This window comes from Hyposmocoma kahamanoa, unplaced genomic scaffold, assembly GCF_003589595.1.
Source record: "Hyposmocoma kahamanoa isolate Upper Pololo Valley unplaced genomic scaffold, ASM358959v1 101, whole genome shotgun sequence".
In the NCBI taxonomy this organism is placed as follows: domain Eukaryota; kingdom Metazoa; phylum Arthropoda; class Insecta; order Lepidoptera; family Cosmopterigidae; genus Hyposmocoma; species Hyposmocoma kahamanoa.
In genome coordinates, this window is record NW_020653333.1 from 2,530,470 (window position 1) to 2,551,252 (window position 20,783).

General features: G+C 36.7%; 3 protein-coding genes across 3 annotated transcripts in view; 2 read left to right on the plus strand and 1 right to left on the minus strand.

Moving 5' to 3' along the window:
* LOC113230211 (splicing factor 3B subunit 5) overlaps positions 1 to 1,935 on the plus strand; it is a 13,344-nt gene extending 11,409 nt beyond the window's left edge. Inside the window, exon 2 of the mRNA XM_026464031.1 lies at positions 55 to 1,935. Within this exon, the coding sequence (XP_026319816.1) occupies positions 60 to 317 (258 nt within the window). The 5' untranslated portion in view covers positions 55 to 59 and the 3' untranslated portion in view covers positions 318 to 1,935. The remainder of the gene's footprint in view (positions 1 to 54) is intronic.
* Positions 1,936 to 2,117: 182 nt separating this feature from the next.
* On the minus strand, positions 2,118 to 4,225 carry LOC113230205 (exosome complex component MTR3-like). Its single transcript, XM_026464019.1, has 4 exons — positions 3,984 to 4,225; positions 3,773 to 3,890; positions 3,381 to 3,540; positions 2,118 to 2,600 (listed from the first exon to the last, which is right to left on the minus strand). Exons 1-4 carry the CDS (start codon positions 4,144 to 4,146, stop codon positions 2,118 to 2,120), a joined length of 924 nt encoding a protein of 307 aa, XP_026319804.1. The 5' UTR covers positions 4,147 to 4,225.
* A 9,988-nt stretch (positions 4,226 to 14,213) lies between these two features.
* LOC113230768 (transmembrane protein 165) overlaps positions 14,214 to 20,783 on the plus strand; it is a 50,906-nt gene continuing 44,336 nt past the window's right edge. Inside the window, exons 1-2 of the mRNA XM_026464857.1 lie at positions 14,214 to 14,266; positions 15,241 to 15,359. Of these exons, the coding sequence (XP_026320642.1) occupies positions 15,246 to 15,359 (114 nt within the window). The 5' untranslated portion in view covers positions 14,214 to 14,266; positions 15,241 to 15,245. The remainder of the gene's footprint in view (positions 14,267 to 15,240; positions 15,360 to 20,783) is intronic.

The window sequence follows — 20,783 nt, forward strand, 5'->3', positions numbered from 1 at the left end:
GTAGTTATCAATATAATAAAGAATTTAGACATAACTTTTTCTCCTTCTTTTCAGTGAAAATGGGCGAAAGATACAATATTCACAGTCAATTAGAGCATTTACAGAGTAAGTACATCGGTACAGGACATGCGGACACAACAAAATACGAATGGTTGACGAATCAACACCGTGACTCGTGTTGCAGTTATATGGGACATCCAGACCTTCTGAGCTACTTTGCAATTGTTGAAAATGAATCAAAGGCACGTGTGAAATTCAATCTCATGGAGAGAATGCTGCAGCCGTGTGGTCCACCGCCAGAAAAGCCGGAAGATTAATTAGTTTAATTCCGTATATTTAACAATAGTTAACCGTTTGTAGACAGAGGTGCGTTCATGTGAATCAATGATTTTATAAAACTAGTTTCCTTTGCTTACAATTTCCCTGGTTTGATCTAAGCCTATTGTGTGTATGAATAATAAATAAAAAAATCACAAGTTATTTTTGTCACAGAATGTCTGTTAGCAATGCATACAATAATCCTGCCTCCTAGAGAACTGTCTATCTCCCGAAAAACTTTATGGAATGATGCAATATAACATAATTTATGTGCATTGTGGCAAAAGGTGGTTATTGCATTAAACTGCTGACAATCCCACTAACAATAATACTCATCCATGAATTGTCATAATTAGATTTGGTATGGACTTATTTTTGTGTACTCGAGCCATAATAGCAACTACTTTAATTTCAATCAATAAAAAGTTGCATAATTTTTTTTTATAATCTATTTTTTTATTGAGGTTTTAGCCACCTTGGGAGACTATACCAGCCTCATGGGAGGAAGACTGGGTTCCCTACTCAAGGGACATGTTCAAAAACTTGTACAAGTTTAGAGCGCCAAGACATACAGGCCCTCTGAGCCAACAATTAATTTGTCCATTGCATAAACTTACATCCCCAAACATTGTACGTCTCAGGAATATGTTACGGTCACATTCCACCAATACATGATACAGATCCTCTATTATATTGCAAGTACTGCACAATGGGGATGGTTTAAAACCCATCATATGAAAGAATTTATTAGTTGGAATGTGACCAGAATGCAGTCTAAAAGCCGATACAAGATATTTCTTTGCTATATTGACAGAATCAAACCAGGGTACCCACTGTGGATTACTCTGTATGGTTCTGTACCATATTCCAAGGCCTTTATCCAACAACTGTTCTCTGAAATGATATTCCCATTTTTCTAAGGTCTTTTCTTAATTAGTGGAATAATGTCGGTGGCATAAGGCCTACAATCGAGTTCAGTACCATTTTCAGCAGCTGATTTTGCAAGGAAGTCAACTTCTTCGTTTCCGCGCAATCCTACATGGGAGGGAATCCATTGGAGCCTTAAACTGCACACTTCTGCGGTGTATGTTGTGGATCAACTGGAGAGCCTCATAGGCTATTGGCATACCTCAATGACCCGAGACACGCCGAGCCAAGTGCTGCAGAGCACTCTTTGAGTTAGTTAGACTAACAACTGACTGCTCATTTGACAATTGATCCACTACATACTGTAACGCTTCTTTGATGGCAATAATCTCTGCTCTCATAACGCATGTCATTGTGTGCCCTCCATATGTAAGTTGCATTAGACTGAGCATCCAGAAGGGCAGCTCCAACACCACGAACCGACTTAGAACCGTCTGTATATGTATATCTCATAGAAACAAGTGAATTAATGAAGGCTAGGTCAGATGGTAGGAAAGGTTTTTACTTGTGTTAGTGTTTGTTTCGAATATATTAGATATACAGGTGATAGTTTTCGAGAAAATTAAGCTGGAAAAAGTTGTTCTTGTTTGTACAATGCTCTCCTAAGAATTTGTGTGTAAGATTCTTTACTTAGAAGGGATGAATTAGCACACCCGCTAACAACTTGAGTATAATACTAATTTTTTTCAAGATCTCTAAAATATTTCTGTATTCTGAAATAAATAAACATATATATTGTGTAGTTTAAATAACATTAAACATATATCATTGGCTTGGTACTAGAAGTGCGTAAAATAATAGAGACTTAGGCACTTCTTGTACCAAAGTTGCCCACAAACAAGTCACAGGAAAAAAAAAACAAGGTTTAAATCTCATCCATTTTGTATTAATTTTTTCCATTCCTCGAGTTTAGCATCAAGAATGGCCTCTCTCTCCTTAGAGTCTTCTTTCAAACGTTTCCTTTGCTCATGACAATTGACAACATTCATAACAAGCACCTTTTGTATATTTGGAACTATTTGTTCACACTCTTGTTCTAAAATATCCATGACTTTTGTTAGGCATTCCACATCCATTGATCCAATTTGATTAATATTTGATACTTGCTTCAATTCTGACAACATAGACAATGTTATAATGCCATGGTTAAGTTCATTATTTGGACATTTTTTGGCAAGGTGTTCCTCTGATTCTGTAGGGTCCAGGAATATCTGGTCTCCAATGATAGCAGCTGAGCAGGAAGTAATGATATCATACATTGGGACTCTAGCGTCAGCCAGAGCCAAGCCAGCAGCATTTATGGCTGCAGCTAAACATGCTCCATCATGCTCTAGGATGTACAAGAATACATCAATCTGCAATAATACATTGAATAGTAAATTAAACATTTTCACATTACTGTCAAAAGTATGTTTATTTTACAAGCAAATGTCCAATATTGACACTTCGTAACAGCAGAAAACCGTTTGCTTGTGTAGTAGGTAGGTATTCACTAATACTAATGATGACAATTACATGGTGGCTTGCATACACTGGACTGGGATTTCTAAATATATGGCTTGGTACAGTGCTGAAGTATGTGCGTTGTGAATGCAATTTCATATGAAGAATTCCAAATAAGGAATGTTGTTCTGTACCTTATTCCAGTGTGACCATAATTGAGAAGCATCAGAACAAAAATAAGTCACATTTTGATTTGTTCTTGTCTTTCTTCCAAATGGTAGTTTTTGTGTCTCTACAAATAATTTATCCAAACTGAACATTAACCACTAAATCCTCCTTAAAAATATGCTGCATGGATCTGAGCACAATGTGACGATCCATTTAATGAGATTAGAGGAAATTAGAATCGAAATTTCAGGACCAGCGAACTACTTTTACTAGTTCTTTTTTTTAGTTTTACTATCCAGTAAAACACTCTTTGAAACAGTGGACCAACTAAATCTAGATTTTTGCAATTAAATGATGACTTTTCACCTGACTAGTAAAATTATTTCAAATTATTTGAATATAGTCACACTGGAATAAGGCATGCAATGTTGTTGTCAAGAGTCATTTAATTTTTTACAAATTTATAATACGGATTGAGTATTTGCAGGCACTAGTAACAAATTGTTATTCTTATCATCCTGTACCTGATAATTAGGAAACAAATGCCTGCACACAGCTGGTTCCAACGCCTTTCTTAGAGTGTCAGACAGAGCTTTCTCTTCAGCGTCTGGCGCTGCAGGACGGCGATATCGCGGGCACGAAAAAGGCGCGAACTTCACTTCGCAAAATATTTGACCCAGTTGACTGGAATTGTTTTATGTACAATTTATATTTGACACATATTAAAAAAACAATAATTTAATCATTATTGTTCAAAGTTACATGACTACAAAACAAAGGACTTAAAAGAAGTAAGTCCATTTCAACAAAAGTAGGTTGACGACACATTATTTGCTTTTACAAGTTCTAACAAAGTTTCATTTCCCTAAAAACAATAGCAACTAAACCGGTAATGATTTCAACATACTAAACATACCTAAATTCATTCTGATGCGGTATTTCTCTAGGGTCAAAAACTGAACATACAACTTTAGTGTCATATTGTTCTACGTATGAAGACCCTTTAGCTTGGCTCACCATGTCGGTTCTCGCAACTGAAACGTACATAAAGCTTAATACTAAGTTTTCCACCATTGTTGATCCAATGTATTAGTCCTTTTAACCCCCAAAACACATACAAAACATACACAAGGATCGCGCTTCATCCAATGCGCGCCCATCTCTTCTTTTGCCATTTTTATCCAATAATTCATCGCGAAGTTCATCAAAACTCTTTGTATATGATTTTGTGAACCGTTTGTAGGAAACACTGTCGTCGGGACCGTTGAATCTTCGATAATCAAGAGGCATTTTTGGTTAGAAACAAAATTCAAAGAACGATTAGTGGTTTGTGAAGGTAACCAAAACCAACAACAAGCCACAAGGGTGAAGGGAGAGATTTTTTTTTCTTCTTTCCATAAAGGAAAAGGCAAAGGTTTTACACCATACAGCCAAGTCTTGGTACATTATTATGGGGATAGGCAATTTGAGGCGGTGCCGGTGTGCTTGGATTGACTCGGGATTCCTGAACGGGCAGATACGGGTATTTTAATTTTAGTTCGAGATTCGTATAATTTCGCGTTTTAATCTTCGATTAAGGCACAATAGCACTATCCTATTCCACTTTAAACTAGATTTCACAAAATAATTGAGAGTCAAAATAAAAACGACAGTTTTCCCTCCAATAGGCCCAGAGCGAATCTGAAGGGAGTAGACCACAAAGTACTTGGAGTCTTAGACTATTTTTTTTCCATCCTCTAAGCTTGGAGTAGACCAAGGAGAGACGTAATGCGTTGTCAGATTGAATGCGTTTTGTCACTGTCAAGTTGATTATTAAATAACTTTTCGATGCTTTTTTTGGCGTGATATTTTTGAATATGCAAATACTAAACGTAATCTTAGTGAATAGCGCAAAAATTCAAAAATCCACCTGTAAAGTGCTCCGTAAACGATCAATTAATTAGCAAAATTTTACACGTTTCAAATTTTTTGGTTGTCTGCGGCTTAGTGCGGTCGTGTTTGATGGGTTTGTCAAATAATCTACATGTTGGATGGAAATCTAGATTGACGCCGTGTTTGACATACATGTTTGAAGGTATGCTGGCGTGTTTGTCAATGTTGATATCGTCAGTCGACGATGAATGTAAACCACAATAAGGCAGTAAATTGGTAATTTAAGTTTATTAAATTAGCCGGTTGACACGAGAGAATTTGGTAACAGTTGATATTTTTCACACACCATGCAATCTCTTTTCTAACACTCCTCCTTAAATTTTAAGAAATCATTCACTCAAACACTCTCCCAAACCCATCATATACACACACACACACACACACACACCATTCAAATTTTCCTTTCACCAAGGCTTTAATTAAAACATCTGCAACCATACATTTTGTTTCAATGTAGTTTATTACTACCTGCTTGTTTTCTACAGCTTCTCTGACAAAATGATAACGTAGGTCAATATGCTTAGTGCGTTGGTGGTGCACAGGGTTCTCTGTAATGGCTATAGCAGATTGACTATCACTGAAGATGGTGATGCACTGTTACTCAGCGCAGGTGATCTCTGCTATAAGTCTTCTAATGAATACTGCATATCTCGTTGTTTCTGATAGGGCCACATATTCCGCTTCAGCTGTTCAAAGCGCTTTTGTCCGCTGTTTTTGCTCTGCTAGCATACAGCGCCTCCTTGAGCCGTAAAAACGTAACCAGACCAGAATTTCCGAGCCATATCTCCACTATGACTGGCATCTAAGAATCTTTGTACAAGTTTTTCGAAACTGCACTTTTTAGAATACTTTATTCCGTAGGATTTTGTCCTTTTAAGATATCATAAAACTCTTTATGCCGCTATCCAATGTTCTTGTGTGAAACAAGTATTGAACTGGCTTAAAGTACTAACCGTATGCGTTATATCCGGTCTAGTGCACACAGGTAGGTACATTAAGGATCCGATCAAGTTTTGGTATGGAATGCTTTCGTTTGTTTTTATGTTTTTCAGAATTTCCTTCTTTTGACAAATGAGACCCACGTGTGGCCGGAGTAGCACTTGTCTTGCAATCTTCCATGCCATACGTTTTGAGAAGTTTTTCGACGTATTTCTCTTGGTCTATTTTTATTTTATTTCTATTTTGGGTAATTCTGATACCCAAAATAAGATCTGCTTGTCTAAGATCCTTCATTTCAAAATTGGACATCAGGTCTTCTTTGGCCTTGTGAAGTTCGTCTCTGTTGTTCCAGAATATTAACGTATCATCAACATACACTGCTAGGATGATAACTGTGCTACCTCTGGATCTTGTATATATGCAGAGTTCGATTTTTGACTGTTTGAATTGAAGTTGTTTCAATTCACTGTCTAATTTTTATTCCACGCCCTCGGTGCTTGTTTTTAATTCATATAAAGAGCGATTGAGTTTACAGACATATTCTTTTTTGTTTTCTACCTCGAAACCTTCAGTTCGCTTCATATAAACGGTTTCAGCTAATTCCCCATTTAAGAAGGCAGTCTTTACGTCCATTTGGTCAATATTTAGCTCCATCTTGCTTGCTAATGCTAACAATAACCTTAGCGAGCTATGTCTCACCACAGGAGAAAAGGTTTCACGGTAGTAAATGCCCCATCTCTGACTAAAACCACGTGCAACTAGTCGCGCTTTGTTCCTCATCTTATTTCCCCCCTCTTCTTTGATTCTAAATAACTATTTGGAATCAACTACGTTGCAGTTTTTAGGAGGTTTTACCAGAGTGCATCTAATTCTTCTCGAATTGCTGCTCTCCATTTATCACCATCTTTTCTTAACAAAGCTTCATGAACTGAAGTCGGGTCCGTTTCCATTTCAGTTGCATAATACAAAATGTAATCAGGGAACTGCTTGGCTTTCCTTTCTCTTAAAGGATACCTCCTTTCAGTCATAGGCTCTGCTCGTTGTCCTTCATCAGCTGACACGTAGTTATCGTCTTCAGTTTCATCTTCAGGCTCTTTGTACGCTTCTACTGAAAACTGACTTGATCAACAATTTGAGTTTCTGCTTCAGCTTGAGGTAACTCATCATATTTTCTGATATTTGTATCTACCTCGGTAGATATTTCAGAACTGGGTAAGTGGATTTCTTCCAGTAGTTGATGATCCACTTGAACCTGAAGTTCTGCACCTGAGTTAGAGAGTTCATTACGTTTACATAATTGATCTTCAAAGAATACCACATCCTTTGCTTTATATACTCTACTAATTATAGGATCCAATAGTCGGTAGGCTTTGGCATTTTCCCAACATCCTACATGGACTAACTCTCGGCTTTTAGGATCAAACTTCCGTTTTTGGTGAAGAATGTTCATGAAGGCTTTGCATGCGAAAACCTTCATATTATCTAGGTTACACCTCCTACCTGTCCATGTTTCCTCTGGAGTTTTATTTTTTAAAGCTATAGTAGGTAATCTATTGTTTAAATAGACGGCATGTTGGACAGCTTCTGCCCAAAATTTCCTTTGAAAACCGTTCAACATTGATCTGCTCTTTTCACATATAGTACGATTGGCTCGTTCGGCAACGCCGTTTTGCTCTAGAGTATACTCCACGGTGAGCTGATGTTGTATGCCGTTGAATTTTAAGAAATTGTTTTTTCTTTGGTTCACAAATTCTTTCCCATTGTCGCTCCTAAGTGCTTTGATCTTTTTACCAGTTTGTGTTTCAACCAAGTGCTTTAAATTCTAGAAATTTCTCGTAAACTCCACTTTTATGCTTTAAGAAATAGAAAAATGTTTTGCGCGTGAAATCGTCGATAAAGGTAAGAAAGTAACGACATTTGCCGAAAGACATTTCATTCTTCGGCCCACAGACATCTGAGTGGATCAGACTTAGCACGTCTGTGACTCGAACAGCACCTGTGTTCTTTTTCCTAGGTTGTTTAGTTTGTTTTCCCATTAAACAAGATACACACTGGAGTTTCAAACAGTTTCCAGGAAAACTTACCACTATCGCCATTTTGTTTTTTAATAATAAGAGATTGCGTATACCAAGATGTCCCATCCTTTGGTGTCACAAGTCCAACATCTCATTGCGCTCAGTTGTGGACGCGAGAGCAGAACCCTGTAAATAGCATCGTTTCAACTTATATACGCCTTTCTCTTCTACACCTTTGATAAATGCTGTACCAGTAATCTTGCATTCATCACTTTGAAACAGTTCACACTTCTTGTGACCAAATACTATTAATAAATAAAATACTATAAATACATACCCTTTCGCGGCAATGGTACTTACACTCAGTAAATTAGTTGATAATTTAGGTATATACATTACTACAGTCATCCCGAATGACTCGCATACTACTGTACCTTTTCATTCTCCATATACTTTAGCGCCATTTGCACATGACACTGTGATAGGATTGATACTCTTATAGTCCTTAAACCACTCCTTTTTATGAGTCACGTGTGACGAAGCACCAGAATCGAGGATCCATTCGTCTTGAGAAACTTGAGTTGCCAAAGCAAACGTATTCAGCGCTTCTTTTCGTTTTGTTGGGTTATCTGGACAAACAGGGCTTTGGGTGGTCCGTTATAGATAAAACATTTCATTTTCTTAGCATGTGTTTGAGGCTTTTTTAATTTTTCTGTTTGGATAACAAAGCAGAGAATGTCAGAGTACCAGACGTAAAAGCAGAGAACGTTTGTTCCATTTGGAAAAGTTTGGTTTTGACGTAATCAGTAGTAAGCTCAATGTTACTAATTTCTATCGCTAGTCTCATACGTTGAAAATCCTGTGTTAGGCTTTGGAGTAATAATGCATCCAAAAGGTCATCATCTACCTCTTTTCCAAGATCTGACAGCTCTTGAGATGTTGTCATTACCGCATTGACGTAATCTCTTACAGTTAAAAAATTGTTAAGCTTGTAGCTAACTAGCTTCGATAGTAATCCACAACGATTGTTTAAGCCTTTGTCTTCAAATGCATTCCTTAAGGCGTCTCACGTCTGTTTATCGTTGGTTGACTTCTTGACATGAATCAGACAATGAGGTTTTATCATTAAACAAATCTTTGCTCCTGCTCGTTGGTCTCTTTTAGTACATTGAATATCCGTAGCATCGGGTGTGACACTCGTGTACTCCCATAGGTCCGCATCTATAAGGTACATCTCCATCTGGAACTTCCATGTTGAATAGTTCGAAATACCATCAAGTTTTTCTATAACAGGCGTACTGCTCAGGTTCCAGCATATGAATCACTCGTACAACTCGAATCACTTCTGTCAGCGACTATCCTCTGATTGTCACTGGACATACTGCAATTTAATGTGTTGGTTTATACATGCACGTCGTCCGCCCACAACCTTGTTGATATAACAGTCGACGATGAATGTGAACCACAATAAGGCAGCAAATTGGTAAGTTAAGTTTACTAAATTAGCCGGTTGACACGAGAGAATTTAGAGACAGTTGACATTTTTCAGATTTCAAAAAATTAAGAAAAGGCAGCTTGCACACACCATGCAATTTCTTTTCTAACAGTCAAATTAAATTTCAGTCTTCAGTTGTCTTGTCGCTTAAGCGTTCACTTTTCTAGATTCGCATAGTCATAGTTATAATTTAGGGAAGATTTAGGATTACTCGAATGAATGCGGAGTTTTAATAATGTGTTTAAGTGTAATTTTAGGTAATAAAGATGTACATTATTTTGCTAAGTAACAATGACAGTAGTACAATACTTTTCCTATGAGACTATTGTCTATTTATAAACCAAACTACTTTTATTGAAATTTCAACAGCCCCCTCGATAAAAGTACGTTTTAAACATAAAAGGGAAGCTTATTTAAATAATTTAACACTTACACCATTTCTAAACACATACCTCAACAAATAATTGATAGCAAGCATTAAAGAAACTAAAACACAAAATTTAGCACCTATTAAACAAAAGATCTCAAGGCATTTAAACACTTGAGGAGATAGAGGTTTAGTTAAAATGGCAGCTACTTGTTCATTTGAACATACATAGCTGATTTGAATATGACCATTGGATACCCTTTCTTTTATAAAATGGTACTTAATGTCCAAATGTTTCGTTCGTTTTGGTTGAACAAGAGAGTTACAAGTTCGAATAGCTGATTGATTATCCTCGAACATGGTCACAACTATTGCATCTGAAATAAACATTTCCAAAAGCAAAGATCGAAGCCAGCAGGCTTCATTGACCGCAGGCGCGAGAGCGACAAACTCAGCTTCGTAAGAAGAAAGAGCAACAGTAGACTGCTTTTTCGAATACCAAGCTACAAGGTTTCCGTAAACACGGAAACAATAACCGCTAGTGGTTTTCTTGTCTATAGAATCTCCACCCCAGTCGGCATCAGCGTAGCCCACAAGCACATAGCAGTTTTTGTTTCTGTGATAGCTCAGGTTTTAATCAATAGTTGACTTAACGTATCTTAAAACACGTTTAAGACATACCCAAAGGTCCTGACTAGCACTGCTTTGGAGCCTAGAAAGCATTGCTATTGTCAAACAAAGATCAGGCCTAGTGCCTAGCATAGCGTACATTAAGGATCCAATGAGCTGCCTACATCGATATTCCAGTAGATTATTTTCAGATTTTTCCTTTTTCAATTTAGACAAGTCTACATTTGGATTCAACGGCGTGGATATACCATGACAGTTAGACATATTAAACTTATCTAGTACATTTTTAAAGTACCTACTGGGTCTGGTTCAGGGAAACAAAGCTTTTTCTAAGTCATGATTGATTAAAATACCGAGATAACAACTGACCAACCCCAAACGTTTCATTTTGAAAGCTTTAGCTATTTCATTCATGACGTTTTGTACTACTGGACCATACCCTGTGACCAAAATATCGTCTACAAAAATTAGAACAAAAACCGTATTTTCACAATTTTTTAAACAATACATACACTGATCACTACAAATCTTCTGAAAATTCTGACTTATAATAGAATTACAAAACTTATCATACCAGTAACGTGGCGATTGTCTTAAACCGTACAGACTTTTTAACTTACATGGTTTTATTAACCGGTACGTCAAAATTTTCTGGCAATTCTAAATAAATATCTTCTTTAATATTCCCATGAAGAAATGCTGCACATACGTCCATTTGGTGAACGGGCCAGTTATGATTGCATGAAATTGACAGCAAAGTTCGCACGCTCATCAATTTAACTATAGGTGAATACACTTCATGAAAATATCTTTTCGCATAAAGCCCCTCGCTACCAACCTTGCTTTATATTGAATAATTTCATTATTGACATTACGTTTCATTCGAAACACCCACTTACTGTCTACAGTTAATAGTCCTTCTTCAGATTTGTCAACAAATGTCCAAGTCTGATTATCGGACAAAGCCCTTCATTTCCATCTTTATGGCCTCTACCCATTTTAAAGCATTTGGAGAAGACTTGGCCTCTTTTAGTGACGTATACTCTTCCGAATCTAAAAACGTAAAATAAGAGGTATCATAATCCTGTAAAGCAACAGGCGGTTTCAAACATTCTCTGAGTCGCAAAGTCTAGTATTCATATTTTCCGCTACATTTGAGGCAGCGCTTTCATCACTAGTAGGCTCATTCGGAACCAAATTGTCACGACGATCAAAAGTGTCACCATGCACATCTTCAGTATCGGTGTAGGAAACGGATATATCTGGACTTAGTGCCGACATAGTGTCAGTGAAACCCAAATTTACCGAGATAACGGGTTCAACCGGTTTTCTTCCGTTACTTACTGGTTCAATATGAGGCGATATTATTATTTCTCAATCAACCGAAAAAGTCTTACTTTCAGGATAAAATATTTTGTAGCCTTTTGTATTTTCTCCGTAGCCCACAAACAAACCTTTTCTACTCTTGCTGTCTAGTTTTCGCCGCCGCTGTTTAGGAACATGAGTCCACACCTCAGAACAAAAATACATCTTAAGCAAGACACATCAAAGTGCTTCTCATAAAAGAGCTCATTCCCGAACTTATGAACTTATTCCCGTTCTCTTAAACAATGGTATTTACAACTGCAGCCCATAAATCGTTTTGTAATTGACTCGCTTTCAATAGTGTACGAACAGCTTCCATGACTGTACGCATTTCGCGTTCAACTTTGCCATTTTGGTCAGGAGTGTAAGGGACGGATGTCTGGTGCTTTATTCCTTTCGATCCTAATAAATTTTTAATTTCCGTGTTAAACAAACTCACCACCATTATCAGTGCGTAATACCTTTACTGGTTTTCCTTCATTTTCGCTAAGTGCAAGGTGCAATTTAATTTTAGAAGTTACTTTACTCTTCTCTTTCAAAAAGTAAACAGAACGAAAATGAGAATAGTCATCTTTCAGCAGTAGAAAGTCCTCAATAGACACTTCTTCAAAGGGGCCACAAACATCGCCATGCACGATTTCCCCTCAGCTAGTTGTTTTGGTAAAGCTAGAATAAAACGGCATTCTGCACTGTTTGCCTTTTATGCACACAGCACAAAAATGCTGTTTCTTACAACAGAACGATATATAATTGACCGTACTAATGATACCCTCTCCAAAGTAGTTTATTGGTTTAATGCTAACAATTTATTGCTTAATGCCAAGAAGACAAAATGTGTTAAATTTGAATTACCTAACGTAAAATCGACTAGTCCAAGCATAGAAATAAACGGAGAAAAGTTAGACCTTGTTAATAAAGCAGTCTTCTTGGGAGTGACCTTAGATAGTAAACTTCAGTGGTTTCCACATATATCGTCCCTGGCCAGCAGATTAAGCTCCGCTGCATACGCAGTCCGCAGAATACGTGAGCTTACCGATGTTAGTACTGCTAGACTAGTTTACTTTAGTTACTTCCATAGTATAATGTCCTACGGGATTCTCATGTGGGGTAAAGCGGCAGATATTCAAACCATATTTGTATTGCAAAAACGAGCGATTCGTTCTGTGTACCGTCTAGGCTCTCGGGTATCTCTCAGAGAAAAGTTTAAGGAGACTGGTATCATGACTGTGGCATCACAGTACATTTACTCAAATATTTTATATGCCCGTAAAAATATACATAATTTCAATAAGAAAGAAGATATCCATAATATTAACCTTAGAGCTAAGTCCAAACTCATGGTACCACGATTTCGTTTAACCAAGGTAAACAACTCTTTTATGGGGAACTGTATACGTTTTTACAATAAGATTCCGGAGCATATATTAAGTTTATCATTTCCTAAGTTTAAAAAGTACATTAAAAATATTTTGATCGAAAAAGCATATTACAAAATTGAAGACTACGTGTTAGATAAAGATGTATGGAAAGACGACATGGCTCCAGAATCCACACAAATTTGATTCAAAATGTATTCCATAGCATTTAAGTTTATTTGAAAAGAGCAATCCCTAGAGTTTCTTGCTCGTTCTTCTCAGGGAGGTCAGCGTAGTGAACGAGCAGTACCTTAAATGTGACGTTTTCAAGTGTAAATTTATTTTACCTATGGAATAAATCATCTTTGACTTTGACTTTGACTTTAATTTTTTTACCTAAAAATAAACATTATTAAAACTCCATTTTCATTCCAGTAATCCTAAATCTTCCCTAAATTACAACTGTCATCTGTGCGCAAAATTTCTTTTAATACATTTTCATGGGTATATATTTTTTCTTAATTTCAGTCATTCCCTAGAGTTATATCTTTTTTTTACAATCTATATCTTTTTCCTCCTAGTACATTGAGCTAGAGTTAATGCCAAAAACGCTTTATCTGTTATTCTTACTCATTGCACAAATTACAAAGAGATATGACTCCTTATATTATGTATACCTGTACCTGCGGGACGTGTAGGGTCAAGAGCACGTCAAGCTTTACACTTAAGACTTAAATCCAACTCTACGCCGCTTACGATAAGAACGATCCAAAGTACAAAGTGTCAAGCTTGGACAGTTCTTTTTTTATCGTAAGCGGCATAGAGTTGGATTTAAATCTTAAGTGTCAAGCTTGCAGTGCTCTTGACCCTGTACAAGGAGATAACCGAATGTGAACTACATGCAAGTTTGTCAAACTTGTTTGATGGTTTATTTGATCGTTTGCGAAATCTTTGTGTTCTTTGGAAACCGATCTATATTTTAATAATAGCTGTTTTGTTGACTGCTTGCGCTAGCTAAAATATTACACAGCCAGTTTTCTCTACAAGAATTTGTCAAATTTATTATAAAACACCGGTGGTATAATAGTAGTTACAACTTTTTTGTTTTTATTTGCCGTGACCTTAACCACGCCAATTTCAAACGTCACTTTGTCAAATGGAAATTGTGAATTTGCTTGAAAAATGTGGAACGTTTTTTCTCACATCATATAACGAGTTTTTTCCTTAAAAGACATGTGGTAAACACTAAAAACATCGTGATTACCGCTTAAATAATTTTTTCCCAATTTGCGGCCAATAATTAATAGAATCGGTAAGTTAAATTGTACCTTCACTTTTGGCTGACGTTTCAGACCGCATTTTAGAAATAATTTCTACACATAATTGTCTAAATTGCTAGCGTCTAGTTTTCTTATCACTAACTATTAATAGTTACAACTATTTTGCGTACTTAGACGTTAATTGGCGCATTATTTATTTTATATTAGATAGTTTCACACTATATACGTAAGTACACGATTATTTGACTGCAACAGTTATAAATATTTGTTCATTACCTACGTTGTGTTAGTTACTGATCCGTATGGGAGCTTCCGAACTAAGTAAAGAAAATATTTAACAAATTTTACGCTCAGTAAGTACAAAGTTTAATACAAAAGTCCTGACATACATTTTGCTATCTTGTGCAGTCAGCTGTTGTGATAAGTCAACGTGTGAATGGTCGTGCATTATACCGTTGTGGCAGCTCTTGTGAAGTATATTTGCCTTTAGACAAATGCTTTGCATTTTCTTGTGAAATGTTTCTGCTTAGAACAGTTTCAGGGGTAGTTTAATTTACAATTGAGGATCATAAGAAGCCTTAGAATAATAGTCTGCCATTTTTCATAGGTTAAGTTTACTTCAAAGTAGAGCTGGGTTACAATGTCTTTATTGAAAAGCTAAATGGTTATCATCTCAAAAGAAACGCTTTCCAGAAACATTTTCAAAAAACACTTTAAATAAAGACTAACTTCCTTTCATATTTTTCCAGACATTTTGCCTAGAACTGGTTGACGAAATGTTCAGGTGTACTGTAGGCGGTTTCATTTGTCATTAAAATATCAACTGAATGCATCTAGCATAAGACTCAAATTTTACAAGGAAGCGTAAAGCGGTTTTGAACAGCCCTGAAACAGTTTTCTAAAACTGTTTTTGGGCCTATTTTAGAAAAACGGAAATTAAGTTAATTCAATAAATTCTTTATTTTATTTATATACGTACAATAATGTGCAATGTTTTCGATTTCAGGAAAAATGCATCGGCGGTCACTGTACTTTGCAGGCGCGGCGTTTGCGGCGACGTGTTTGCTGGCTGCCGCACATGCAGGGTCTCCGAATGCGTCTTCTACAATTGAACCAACAACAGAGGTAAGTCTTATGGTATATAATTATAAAGTTTTTTTTCTCCACCTATGTGATTGGTGTTAAACATTTGTATAACGTAATGGCATTCATCACTGGAATTTTTGAGACTCGAGACTGATGTTTTAATCTTTTCAATCAACTTAAAAACAAGGAGGAGGTTCTTTGAACCGATTTCGACAATTTATTTTTTTGTTGGAAAGAGGGTACCTCAATATTGGTACCATTTAAATTTGAAGAAAAAAAATTCCACCTCTAAGGGTGGCAAACTAGGGGATGAATCCAGTTATCGCACTTTCCGGTAATTAATTTCAATAAAACTTAGCAAAAAGATGTAATTCCATGAACTTTTGAAGTCAGTTTTTAAGCCCTAAGACATAAGTTAACAAGTCCCATGTGCCTATAGATTTACCAGAACCCTTACCATTAAAAACAATAACACAGTAATGGTTACATTACTGCTTGGCGGCAGAAATAGGCAAGGTGGCAGTACTTCCCTGGATGAACTCTTTCACAATGAGCTTTACTGCTACTAAATATTGATAATGAAGTTGTCAGTCTCGGATATAACGAGACTTTAGAGACGTAAATCACTTGAACTGTATTACATATGTTGGAGTTGGAGATGAGTTCTTTATATATTATTAACCCATTGTGTTAAAAATGAGAATAATTGTTATAATTTTATTATTGATTATACTTGTTACCTTGTTTTGTAATATCAGCAATACTTTTCAATCATACTTTACAATTTGTCATATGACAAAATTACATGTCATGTCTAGTCATTATAATTGAAATTAATAAGGTGAGTTTGTAATTTGATAACATAGATGGAATGTACCTTGTGTTCGTACATTTTCAGTGATTGCATTAAAGTCATATTTGGCACTATTTAAAAGTTATTTTACGATTTTCGGTCATTGAAATTATTAAAATTCCATTTAAAAATTGCAATTACATTCAAGCCAATAATTTATGAACAATACTTTAAAGTTTGGGAACTCAAACTAAAATTTTCAATAAATGCTAAAGAAAACTCTCAATAGTTAATAGTATATTTTTATTGCCAATTGACTACTTAGCCAAAAATAACAAATAATTATGAAACTGAAAATATAATAAAACTTAAACGAAATTTCTTAAAAATGTAACAAAATGTGGAAAAGTTAGTCACGGAGTAACTTTTTTTGAATTGCTTAGTTTTACAGATGAGACCGCCATTTGCACGCCTTTTGCATGGCAAATGGCACGTCATGATACGATTTTGCTATGAAAGGAAAAGTGAATGGATTTCAAATGGGAAACTGCATGGACAGTGAATTGTTTTTGTGAGGTCATAGTACGAATTTGACAGGCAATCCAACTTACAGGCTTAAATAGGATTGCTCATAGTAGGCTTCCTGACATCCACAGCGAAGAAGAACGAACGAAGTGTACTATATCCTGAGAACAAATAGTCTTGCACATAGATCTGTTTTCTATGGATGAGTCGATAGTGACAAACTTATTATTTTGCCTGAATTTTTAAAATTATGGTGGTGTAACATCTTGTTATTAGTAGCTGTAAAGGTACCTGCCTGAGTGAAAAAATAGATTTGTCACAGATGGCGCTACGGCAAAAGAGTCTTTAAAAACCAACGCGAAGATTTTGACCGAAGCACGGTTTGCTATTAGACACTGATTCGAATCCAGCCGGATCGAAGGATTTTTTCCATAGTCTGTCATTTTTGAAGATGGAGTAAAATGACAGTTCATTACGCGAAAGTGTTGCCCGCTTGCGAGCAGCTAGTGATTGCAGTCGATAAATATTACATCGAGTGAAAGTGGTTACACATATGAATAAATAGCCGAACGTGTTTCATCTGAAACATCATCGGTACACTATTCGTTCAACTGCTGGACACAGGTTCGTTTGAATTGATAATTTTTGAAAATTCATACATACGTATACCAAATATAATATCCATACATGCATATTTTGAAGGTTTCATTTGATTTTAATATACATAATAAAATCCGCCTATCGTTATTATAATGTATATGACTAAACATTACTTTCGGTACTAATAGACTGACTGTCAAAATCTGTCAAAACGAATACTTTAACTTAATTAGTAATAATTAGAACGTCGTAATATTCACAATTCGTAATTTTTGGCAAAATTTTACTTACAGTCACAATCTATCGATAAAATTGTCGACAACAACTACATTTCTATTTTCAATTTTACAAAAACTGGCAACTGTGTGTGTGTCAAATGTCATTTTACTCCATCTTCAAAAAAGACAGACGTGTACGTGTTCGATCTTTGTATTAATAAATATAACAAACTAGTGGACTAATTTCACAAAAAATAATTGAATATCATGGTGATGAAACATCCTGACATTCAATAAACTTATTTACAATTATTAAAGCGACATCTGTTGTAAGCTGGTGGTAGCTATAAAGCATAGGTTCTCAAACTCTTTGGCTTACCGCCCACTTAGAGAAGATAAAAAATTTTCAACGCTCACCACCACAAAAAATAATTGAGAACACGTATTTTTTATATTAACTTAACACAAAAAACACAAGGTACAAAAATTATACGTATATTTGTAGCGTAGTTTATGTACATAGTTCTGGTTTTTTTTTCAAAAGCGGTAGCACCCCCTGAACTAATCAACGTCCCTCAATTGCTTCCGAAACCTCTACCGCCCCCACTAGGACTCTTCAGGCGGTAGGGATCATTTTGGGAACTATGCTATAAAAGTAACTGGCTGAGTGAAGAAATAGATTTTTCATATGTTTCGCCACGGCAAAAAATTTTTGTTAAAAACAAACTGAAAGATCTGCAACAAGCACATACAAAAATTTGTAAGGTCCGATGGTTCGTTCCGTGGCTTAGTTGGCATAGCGTCTAGCACGGTTTGCTAGAAGACGCTGGTTTGAATCCAGCCGGGTCGAAGGATTCTTTGTATTAATAACTATAACAAGAGTTATTTCACTAAAACAATTCAATATCAATAAACTTTAGTAGCAGTAGAGCTCCTTGTGAAAGAGTTCGTCCAGGGTAGCACTGCCACCTCACCTATTTCTGCCGCCAAGCTGTAATGTGAGCATTACTGGGTTCTAGTTTTGAAGGGTAAGGGTGCTGGTGAAATTACAGGCACATGCGACTTGTCAACTTATGTCTCAGGGTGGCGGGCGCAGTGGCGGTGCCCCTCATTTCTTTACGATTTAGTAGCACTGCAACTGTTATGGACAGGCGTCTAGATTACTATCAGGCGCACGACTTGCCCGTTCGGTCACATGACGTTATTAAAAACAAAAATATTCAAAAGATTTACGTCTGCTCCGCAAGCGGGAGAAGCCAATGAACGCTATAGATAATGCCCTTCGCGTCATAACAAAACAGTAAAGCATGAACAAACACAATAAAAACAACGAGAACATGGATTCATTCCATTGTTTAATAAACAAACTATAAAATTGTACTTAGAAGTGTCACCATGACTCAAACGAGGAAAAGTATTATAGTGTAGTTGTTTAAAAAAAATCAAATCATTTATTTCAGGAAATGTATGAAATACTAAATAAATACGAAATAGTTATTTGTTAGGCGATTAACACACCGCGCCCCACGCCGCGGAATCCCGCGCGCGGTGGCGGAGAGGCAGATCTGCGTCAACGCGCGGTTTAATCTGTGTGGGGCACCGGTCTAGCTGCTTCGCGCCATTAAAGTACTCGCTTCGTAGTTGATCGCCATGGTGATTGTACATGTAGCCGAGATCCTTCTTTGACAAGAATGGTTATTAATACGGAAAGAAGAGAATATGAATATTTGAGAAACTATGAAAATAAATTTGGTCGATTATTTTCAGTAGCAAATATAAATTTATCGATGTCGAGATCTATTGTAGAAAACTGAACACGTCCTTACGCTTAAAAATTTGCGCGGTAGTGCGGAGCGCAGTGTGCCATACCATACCATAAAACCGGAGATGAATTGTCAGTGTGTTGGACGGCGCGTTTTTTCCATACAAACTGAGGTACAACGTTATAAAATGCAGCTCCGCGCTCCATTACGGGGCGCGGTGTAGTGTGTTAATCGTCGTTTGCAAGGATGCGAAGTTGTTGTTTGACGCGAATACTTGTATTTATACCTGAGCAAGCGAAGGAAGCTAAGATACCTGAGCAAGCGAAGGAAGCTGAGATTCCTGAGCAAGCGAAGGAAGCTAAGATACCTGAGCAAGCAAAGGAAGCTAAGATACCTGAGCAAGCGAATGAAGCTAAGATTCCTGAGTGTAGCGAGGGTTTCAAGGCACGAAACGCAAAACAACTTTGCTGCCGAGCGAAACACACAATTTTTTACCTCACTACAGCGCGGAAAATGGTAGATGAAAGAAAAGCACAACTAACTATAAAACATCTGTTTTTTGAATCAAAAGAAAAGGTTTACCTTCGGGTGTGTACTGAATTTCCTCCCTCATCAATGTTTATTTTTGCTTGTAGTTATAATTCTGTGTGATTAAGTGATTACTGAATTTATTTTAGTGCTTCGACGAATTAAAATAGTTTAATAAACACTGTTAGTTATCATTGATAATTTAATGTCAACAATAATAAGAAAAAAATATACTAACGGATTTATATTACACAAATAAGTAATGTACGACATATCGCGTAGTTGAACGTGTCGTTATCTTTTTTTTCATCGAAAGAAAAAGTTAGGTGCACCACAGTACATCGTCAAGTTCGAATTTTATAAACCTTTTCCACGTATCGTGCAAAAACGCTTTTGCGCGCAGTTTTCTAATGAGAAAGAAAGCCTTTCGGAGCTAGTGAGTTGTAATAATATTTGTTTGATTTCATTTACTTGTCCTCTTATGGCCCCATATACGTATATGTACATAATTTTTTATGTGTACATAATTTGTGAACTGATTCAGACCGAGACGATATTATTCCTATGATCACATACATGCCCAGTGATCATTATAGTAGTAGAAGTGCTTCTTGTGGGAAGTACCTTACCTATATTTGCTGCGTTTATTCGACACGAATTTCATGGCGGTCACGCCGCGCGGAGACTGCGTGGCCGCCGCGCAGCGACCGCGTGTATCTAATTGTCATGGCAAAATACGCTCTATTTATTTAACTTTTACGTTTTAACTTAAATGAGCATCTCGGACGCGCGGGCGAGCCTAGCTTATCTTTGGTCTATGCGGCGGCCGCGCGGCGACGCGGTGTATTATTGGGATTTAAATGTTGTTGCCTAGTAAATATAATTCAGATTCGCCATTAATGTACGTGAAAGCATGGTAACTGGGCGGTCGGCGCGCGGCATCGCGAAAACTTTCGCGTCGTGTAACTGGGTCCTTAATGTGAGCATTACTACGTGTCGGTTTTGAAGGGTAAGGGTGCTGGAAATTACAGGCACA